General features: G+C 39.5%; 1 protein-coding gene across 3 annotated transcripts in view; it reads left to right on the top strand.

Moving 5' to 3' along the window:
• The window catches only part of mcc (MCC regulator of WNT signaling pathway), a 193,863-nt gene that overhangs the window by 125,410 nt on the left and 59,562 nt on the right, over window positions 1-8,891 (top strand). For all 3 annotated transcript variants that reach the window (XM_043710801.1, XM_043710810.1, XM_043710820.1), the window contains 5 exons: window positions 30-176; window positions 567-656; window positions 2,489-2,637; window positions 6,146-6,286; window positions 7,694-7,794. In XM_043710801.1, the coding sequence (XP_043566736.1) occupies window positions 30-176; window positions 567-656; window positions 2,489-2,637; window positions 6,146-6,286; window positions 7,694-7,794 (628 nt within the window). The remainder of the gene's footprint in view (window positions 1-29; window positions 177-566; window positions 657-2,488; window positions 2,638-6,145; window positions 6,287-7,693; window positions 7,795-8,891) is intronic.

Consider the following 8,891-nt stretch of genomic DNA (forward strand, 5'->3'; position numbering starts at 1 on the left):
GTTTTCCTTTTCTGTCCCATTTAATTCAGGTTCGGGAGCTGCAGACGCGTTTACAAAGCATACAAGCAACTGGCCCAGTTAGTCCAAATCGTTTGACTGCAGCCAATCGACCAGTGAATCCCAGTACTGGTGAGCTCAGCACCAGCAGTAGCAGCAATGATTTCCCTATTGCGAAGGTGAGTCACCATCGGTCTACAACTGATAGTAATTAGCTGGGAAATCTTAGTTGCGTCCTCTTGAGAGTATTTTAGAATATAAAGGCACGTAGATATGCTTTGGAATATGGAGATAGCCTGCCCATTATTCAGAGGCTTTTGGGTAGATTTAAAGGTGTTAAAAAGTATTTTGTAAATGATTTGTTCAGAGAGGTTATTACACACCTCTGGAGCAGGTAGATCTTGAACCTGGAACTACTGGCTCAGAGGTAGGGATACTACCATGCCGCAAGGGTCTCAATTTAAAGGTGTATTTGAATATGTTAATAAATTAATTAGTTTCATAACGTGGCAGTTTTTGAAATGTGTGCATGGCAATTACTAATTCTGACGGTCATGCCTGATTGGTAGGTGGCAGAACGAGTAAAACTGTCAAAGACAAGGTCGGAATCTTCCTCTTCAGATCGGCCAGTTCTGGGTTCAGAGATCAGCAATATTGGAGTAAGTATTTAAAACTTGGAGATAACCATTCTTAATTGTCTTGAATTATCTGGTAATGTCATAATTCAGCCAATGAAATCCATTCACTGGCAAAGTGCTAATTGACCATGCATTTCTTTGAGTGCCAGATGAAGAGAAATAAAATCATATTTTTATAGCTTGTAATGTTCATAGTTCCTGACTGTTTGAAAGTGCAGATCTGCATCCATTTATTTGAACTCTTAGTAGAAAAATTCCAGTGCTGTTCTGCAAACAAAAATATTCTAGATCGGCTAAAATATTGTGTGCAGCGATTGAAAGTGCCGTAGAATAGAATCTCTATTCATCCTTTGGGAAGAACCAGCTCTCTCCCAAATTGTAAGGATTATTTAAAGCAATGTAGTGATTGGTGCATGCTTTTATAAAGAAACTCACCTCCCGGAGGTGGCAGGAAATGTGAATGACGCCACAATTAGCAAAGGAGAAAATACTGGAAAAGTTACCTTTTTTTTTAATAAAAAAGTCCTGTTACGGTAATATTGTCCTGTAGTTGGAGAGATTTGCTGTCTTTTGGAAACAGTTGCTTGGAAACTGTCTTTTGGAAACTGCAGCATCAATAATACACATTTTCCTTGCTCTGAGCATTTGTTGAAACAGCTAAACCTCCCTTTTATACTGAGCAAACTTCTTGTTGTAGCCTGGCAACTCTTAGACCATCCTGTTTTCACTCCAGCCACCAAGACTGTAGCTTTGAGAAGGTAATAAAAGGTGTTTGAATCTTACCACCAAGTTTATGTCAGAGAAAATTGCTTGGAAAACCAGTGGGTTCTGCTTTCATTTATGTTTGTTCTTCTCTGGTGTTTACTGGCCCGAATTGTGCCACTCTCCATTCCTGGATCTTCAGCCTTAAATGATTACTGCATGATAAGAAAATAATAGTAAACAGGTCTAATAGAATCTAAAAGACCTAAAGAGTATTTCAAACAGGCAATCTTATTTGTTGAGGTTGAGTTGAAGAAATTCTTACAATCAACTTAATTTGATAAGAAAGAATGTGTTAACTTTCTTTCTTGAACTTTATTATTACAAATTACACTTTTTTAAGTATTGCATATGATGTTAATAGTTGACCACTTGAGGCTAATAGTAGCAGTGTGTTGCATTGCAGAAATTCGTCAAGATTCCTCAGCACCTTCTAAACTGATGCCCACTAACATCTCGAAGGTCAATGGCAGTAAACACATGGGAGCACCACCTGCAAGTAGCCCTCAAGCCACTTACACTTCTGACTTAGAAATATATTGCCATTCCTTCAGTGTTGCAAGGTCAAAAGTTTGCAACTTCCTCCCTAACACTGTTGTGGGCCAACCAAATGGACTAGAGCAGTTCAAGAAGGCAGCTCATCACCAACTTCTCAAGGGCAACTAGAGATGTTCAATAAATGCTGATCCAGTCAGTGATGACATCTTCTCATGAACAAATAAAAGTTATGCAGAAATCAAGGTTTAGGGAGGAACTTCCATAGAAGTTTTCATGGAGGAGGATTTTGGGCATCCTGAGCTTCAGGTTTGAAATGTAATGGCCATCAGATATCAGACTCACTTCTGGAGCAGTATCAGTGACTAATGAAACATTGTTGGAATTAATAATTACTTTTTTTCAAATTTTTTGTTTTATGCATATTTTGGAATGAAATTTTTGACTGTGTTTTACAGTAACTCCCCTTCACCTTCAGTGATGCTGCTGTTCAACCAGTCGGCTATGCTTGTTACTTCTCATTAAGGTTTCATACATCAACATGAAATGGCTTACTTCACAAATATCATAAATTGTGTTGGTTCTCCCTTGCACAGGTGTCCAGCAGTGTAGCAGAACATCTAGCCCATTCTTTGCAAGACTGCTCCAATATCCAAGAAATCTTTCAAACTCTGTACTCTCATGGTTCAGCTATTTCTGAAAGCAAGATCCGTGAATTTGAAGTGGAAACTGAAAGGTTAAACAGGTAAGGCTCTCATAACACTTGTTTTAAGAGGGGCAGAGAAGATGATTATTTTTAGTTAGGCAATGCCAGTGACATGGCTGATAAAACAGAATGTTGTGGCAACACAAAATAGCAAGGTACTCCCCTGACCCCCTTTCAGCTTCATAAATGATATTTGCTGTTAATTATCTGGGCACTCCTGCATCATGCTTTCTTGTGGTAGTGGGAAGAAGTGTGAATAGTGCATATCTATCAATAAGTTCACCTATTAACAAAGGTTTAGGAATAGGTTATCATTTACTTGATTGACAAATGGGAAGACTGAAAGCCAAATTGGGCAGGAGGTGACTGGGCAATTTTCCACATTGCCAGGTAGATGCCAGTCTCATTATTGTGCTGGAAAAGCTTGGCTAAGGGAGTAAATTGAATTGGCTGATATCTGACATGTGATGCATTTATTGCCAACCATCAATTAGCGTATAGATGGTAGTGTGCTTTCTTGAACTGGTGCAGGTGCACTCTGTTGTTTGGAAGGGAGTTCCAAGATTTTTACCTAGTAGTAGTGAAGGAATCATGATATAGTTCTAAACCGGGATGGTATGTGCCTTGAAGGGGAGCTTGCAGTTGGTGGTATTGAGAATTGCCACCTGATAGCACTGTCAATCACCCTTCCATCACTTTGCTGCTGTTTTGAGATGGGGTTAATTGGGTAGTTTACTAGATTGGATTTGTCCTGTTTTATGTGCATAGGACATTCCATTGCTGGATAGATTTCAGTATGTGCTAGCCCTGGAAGACTTGGCTGGGAATGTAGCTAGTTCTGGAGAACAATCTTCAGTACTGTTGCTGGAATGTTGTCAGGGCCCTTGTCTTTGCTGTATCCAGTGCCTTCAGCCATTTCTTAGTATTGTGTGAGTAAATCGAATTGCTTGAAGGGATACTGGGGGTCTTGAGGAGGCTGAAGTAAATGTCCTCCTTGGCATTTCTTGCAAAGACTTCAGTCTTGTCTATTGCACTGATGTGGGTGGGGATTGTTTAAGAAGCCTCATTCGCCAGTGGATTGTTTAGCTCTCAACACCATTTATGTCTATATATGGCAGGACTACAAAGCTTAAATTTGAACTGTTGGTTATAGTATCAATTAACTCGCTCCTTGCATGCTGCTTAAGCTGCTTGGCTTGCAAGTAATCCTGTACTGTAGTTTCAGCAGGTTGACACTTAATTTTAGGTAAGACTAGTCCTAGCCCTGACATATCTTCTTGTAGTTGACATTAAACCAAGGTTGATTCCCTGGCTTGGTAGTAATAGCAGAGTACGGGATATGCCGGGCTATGAGATTGCAAACTGAATACAATGCTGATAGCTCATCTCATTGCTAGTTTTGAGGTGTCGGATCTGTTCAAAATCTGTCACATTCGGAACAGTATGGTATGAAATGATGGAAATGTTCAGTATGAAGGTGGGACTTTATCACCACAAGGATTGTGCGATGGTCAATCTTACTGATGTAGGGGAATGGGTCTGGGTGGGTTGCTGTTCGGAGGGTTGGTGTGGGACCTGTTTCCACGCTGTAAGTAATCTAATAAAGAGGTGGCAAGAGAGGAGGGGGAGTGGTGTATTTGATAAGGGATAACATTATTGTACTTGGGGAGGATATTCCTGGGAATACGTCCAGGGAATTTATTTGGGTGGAATTGAGAAATAAGAAAAGGATGATCAACTTATTCGGATCATACTATAGACTCCCCACCCCACCCCCCTCAACAATCAGTGAGAAATTGAGAAACAAACTTGTAAAGAGATCGCAGTTATCTGTAAGAATAATAGGGTGGTTATGCTGGGAGATTTTAACTTTCCAACATAAGCTAGGACTGCCATAATGTTAAAGGTTTGGATGGAGAAGAATTTAAGTGTGCAAGAAAATTCTTTGATTCAGTATTTGGATGTACCTATTAGAGAAGCTGCAAAACTTGCCCTCTTCTTAGGAAATAAGGCAGGTGACTGAGGTCTCATTGTGGGGAGCACATTTGGGTCAGCGACCATGATTCCTTTTTAAAATAGTAATGGAAGAAGATAGACCAGATCTAAAAGTCCTAAATTGGAGCAAGGCCAATTTTGATGGCATTAGGCAAGAACTTTCAAAAGATTTTTTGTGGCCTGACTTTTTCTAGCAAAGGGATGGCTGGAAAATAGGAAGCCTTCAAAAATGAAATAACAAGAGTCCAAAGACAGTATGTTCCTGTTAGGGTGAAGGGCAAGGCTGGTAGGTGAAGGAATGCTGAATGATGAGACACATTGAGGTTTTTGTTAAGGGTAAGAAGGAAGTGTATAACAGGTATAGACAGCAGAGATCAAGTGAATCCTTAGAAGAGTATAAAGGCAGTAGGAGTATATTTAAGAGGGAAATCGGGAGGGCAAAAAGGGGACATGAGATAGCTTTGGCAAATAGGGTTAAGAGAATTCAAAGGGATTGTACAAGTAAATCAAGGACAAAAGGGTAAGTAGGAGAGAATATCAACAAGGCTGCCTATGTGTGGAACCACAGGAGATGGGGGAGATATTGAACGAGTATTTTGCGTGCATATGGAAGTGGAAGGTGTAGAACATGGAGGAATAATAGTGATATCTTGAGAAATGATCATAATACATAGGAGGTGCTGGATGTCTTTAAAACACAAAGCTGGATAAAACAGAGACCTGATCTCACATCCCCTAGAACTTTGGGGAAACTAGGGAAGTTAGACTGGATCTTTGGGTTACTCGTCCAATGAAAGTGCCAATAAGCCATGGGCATCCCTAAGTTAATAAGGCAGTTTAAAAAAAAAACTGTATGGCGTACTTAGGCAGTAAATAGGAGAACAAGATAGTCATGTTAAACATTTACAAACCTCAGCTAAGGATTTGTGGGCAAATCTGGGCTCCATATCTTGAGGTTTTAAGAGGACATGGTGGATATTTACTGTCAGGAATGAGTGAATTCAACTTTCAGTCAGGAAAAACCGGAATTGGTTTCCTTAAAGCAGAGAAGGTTAAGAGAACATTAAATAGAACTACACAAATTTGACAGGATTTGAAGAGTAGGTTGGGCGAAGTTGTTTCCTCTGTTAAGTGGGTCACTTATCCACTGTCATGGTTTTAAAATAAAAGATCTGGAGGGGAATTGAGAACTTTTTTTCAGATTTGTTGCCTGGAATGCACGAATGACAGGACAGGAATTATGTTCTTAATGAACCTTTGTAAGGTAATTGGGCATGTTTTAGAGGCAAAATAATTTGCAGCATTTGGGGGAATGATTTGTTGAATAGCGTTTTGAAAGAGTCCATACAGGCATGGCAGATCAAGTGGCCTATTTCTGTGCTGTAAAGTTTGTTTCAGTTATTTCACTACATTAAAAAGCTTTTAACGTAAGTTGTTGTGATTTGCAGTCACACCCTCTGTTCACAGTTCCATAACTTATCAGTTTCTGTTAAAACATTTTATTGATTCAATTGATTTATAAAGTTAGCTTTTGTCTTTTTTTTTTCTGTAGTCGAATTGAGCATCTAAAATCTCAGAATGATCTCCTAACTATAACACTGGAAGAGTGCAAAAGCAATGCTGAAAGAATGAGTATGCTAGTTGGTAAATATGAATCCAATAGCACGGCGTTAAGACTTGCACTACAGTACAGGTACTGAAACTAGTTTTATTCATGCTTTTAGCTTCACTAATGTATCTGTTTTTGTTTTTAATTGTTTATTTGAATCTTTGGTTCTTACCCTTACACACACACACACCCTTCAAGTTCCTGAAGGGAATGAAATAGTAGATGAGAACTCATCCCTGTTGCTGGAAGGGTTGAGATACTGGTTTACAGTGATTGACAAAAGAACCAAAAGCCACATGAAGAAAAAAAATTTCAGGTGCATGGTAAGAATTTGGTGAAGGCAGACTCCGTTGTGGATTTAAAAAAAAGGGAATTGGATATTCCCTGAAGAGAAAAGAGCCATATGGCCACAAGGAAAAAGTGGGAGTGTGAAGCTAGCTGAGTTGCTCTTGCACAGACCCAGCAGGCTAACAGGCATCTTTTTCTGCTCTAGCAGTTCTTTGATTCTATGGTTATGTTGTTTGTTCTTAAGTAGGAAATGAACAGTCAGAAGATATGCAGACCTCTATATTTCACATACTGCAGCGAATTGTATGTGACAAATCTGAAATGTCTTATTTAACGTAGCAGTTTTAAAATATTCTGTTGAAGATATTGGAGATCTGAAATAAAAACAGTAGGTAATGGAGAAACGCAGCAGGTCTGGCACTATCTGTGAAGAGAGAAAAACAGTGAATGTTTAAAGTCAACTATGAATCATCTTTGGAATTGGAATTGGAATCCATCGAAATTAGAATGCATTGTTTTCTGAATGTGTTCCCTGTGAATTAGTGAATCAATTTTGGCTATTCCATAGAACATTCTAGCGGTTTGTTAAATTAACCAATAAAATTATTGTATCCTTCTATTCCTTTTTGATCTGCCTTTCTTATGCATATATGTTATGAAATATCTGCTTGGCTTGGTTCTGAAAGTCTTGCACCTGAATCAAAAGTTATTGGTCCAAGTTCCACTGCCATCTAAGCTGAAAGTTCTGTGTAATTCCATCGGAGTGCCACATTATCAGATTAGCGTTTTCCACGTGTGATACCCAATCAAGATACAGTATTCCTTCTCGTATGGAAATAAACAATCTCATGACTTCTCTGGAAGAAGAGAAGGGGAGTAATGATCAACGCTGGCTTATCAAACATAACCAGTGCACATGAACTGGTCATTTAGTGCACTACAGCAACAGTAATAATGGTTTACAAATAATTCATTATGTGGAGGTGTCATTGACTGGGGTGGGTAAGGCCAGAAGTCCTGCAACATCAGATTATAGTTCAACAATTTTATTTGAAATCACAAGTTTTGATATCATATAAACCTGTTGGACTATAATCTGGTGTTGTGTGACTTCTGTAATACTTCATTGGCAGTAAATTTTTTTTGAGTGAATAATTTTAAATATGATTGCTCACATGTATACTTGGTGTGTTTGTATCCCAGTGAACAGTGCATAGAAGCCTATGAATTACTGCTGGCACTGGCTGAAAGTGAGCAAGGACTCATTCTGGGACAGTTCAGAGCTGCAGGTGTTGGATCTGTTGGTGGGTAACAAAGTATTCATGCATTATTTTGTATTTATCTTTGAAAGTTATGCATGCAATACATGCTTCCACTACCTCGTTACTTGCACAATATTTCAGTCTCACTTTCATGCATATCAAAGCTATATAACAACATCAGCATCATAATCATGTCTTTTAATTTGCATATCAATACAGATTGTCTTGCTGCAAGTTCTCTTTCAAACTTCTTAACACTAGGTTGCAGTACTTTATCTGTTGCTCCATTTCTGACAATTATATGTTTATCTTGCTCAATAAAAACTGAAAGTATTGGAGATGCTTTAAATCAGAAACAAAAACAGAAATTGCTTGAAAAACACAGCAGGTCTGGCAGCATCTGTGAAGTGAAATCACAGTTAATGTTGGTATCCAGTGACTCTTCCTCAAAACTGATAGTAGCTAGGAAAATGTCGTTTTTTATGCAGAAGATAGGGTAGGGAGAGGGGTTAAGTAGTAAACAATAGGTGGGGAAAGAGCCCAAAAAGAGAGAGAACAGTTGGACAGACAAAGGAGTGGATAACGATCTGGCTAGGAGGTTGAATAGCTGTTAATGGAGAAAGTGAGGTCTGCAGATGCTGGAGATCAGAGCTGGAAATGTGTTGCTGGAAAAGGCAGCATCCAGGGAACAGGAGAATCGATGTTTCGGGCATAAGCCTGAAGAAGGGCTTATGCCCGAAACGTCGATTCTCCTGTTCACTGGATGCTGCCTGACCGGCTGCGCTTTTCCAGCAACACATTTCCAGTAGCTGTTAATGGAGACTGTTAGTGGCTAATAATGGGTTGTGTGTCATAACAGACTCTAACATAATAAGGAGGAGAAAGTGAGGTCTGCAGATGCTGGAGATCAGAGCTGAAAATGTGTTGCTGGAAAAGCGCAGCAGGTCAGGCAGCATCCAGGGAACAGGAGAATCAACGTTTCGTGAATAAGCCCTTCTTCAGAAATAAGGAAAGTTTGTCCAGCAGGCTAAGATAAAAGATAGGGAGGAGGGACTTGGGGGAGGGGCGTCGGAAATGTGATAGGTGGAAAGAGGTCAAGGTGAGGGTGATAGGTCAGACTGGGGTGGGGGCGGAGAGGT

This window comes from Chiloscyllium plagiosum, chromosome 2 (assembly GCF_004010195.1).
Source record: "Chiloscyllium plagiosum isolate BGI_BamShark_2017 chromosome 2, ASM401019v2, whole genome shotgun sequence".
NCBI lineage: Eukaryota > Metazoa > Chordata > Chondrichthyes > Orectolobiformes > Hemiscylliidae > Chiloscyllium > Chiloscyllium plagiosum.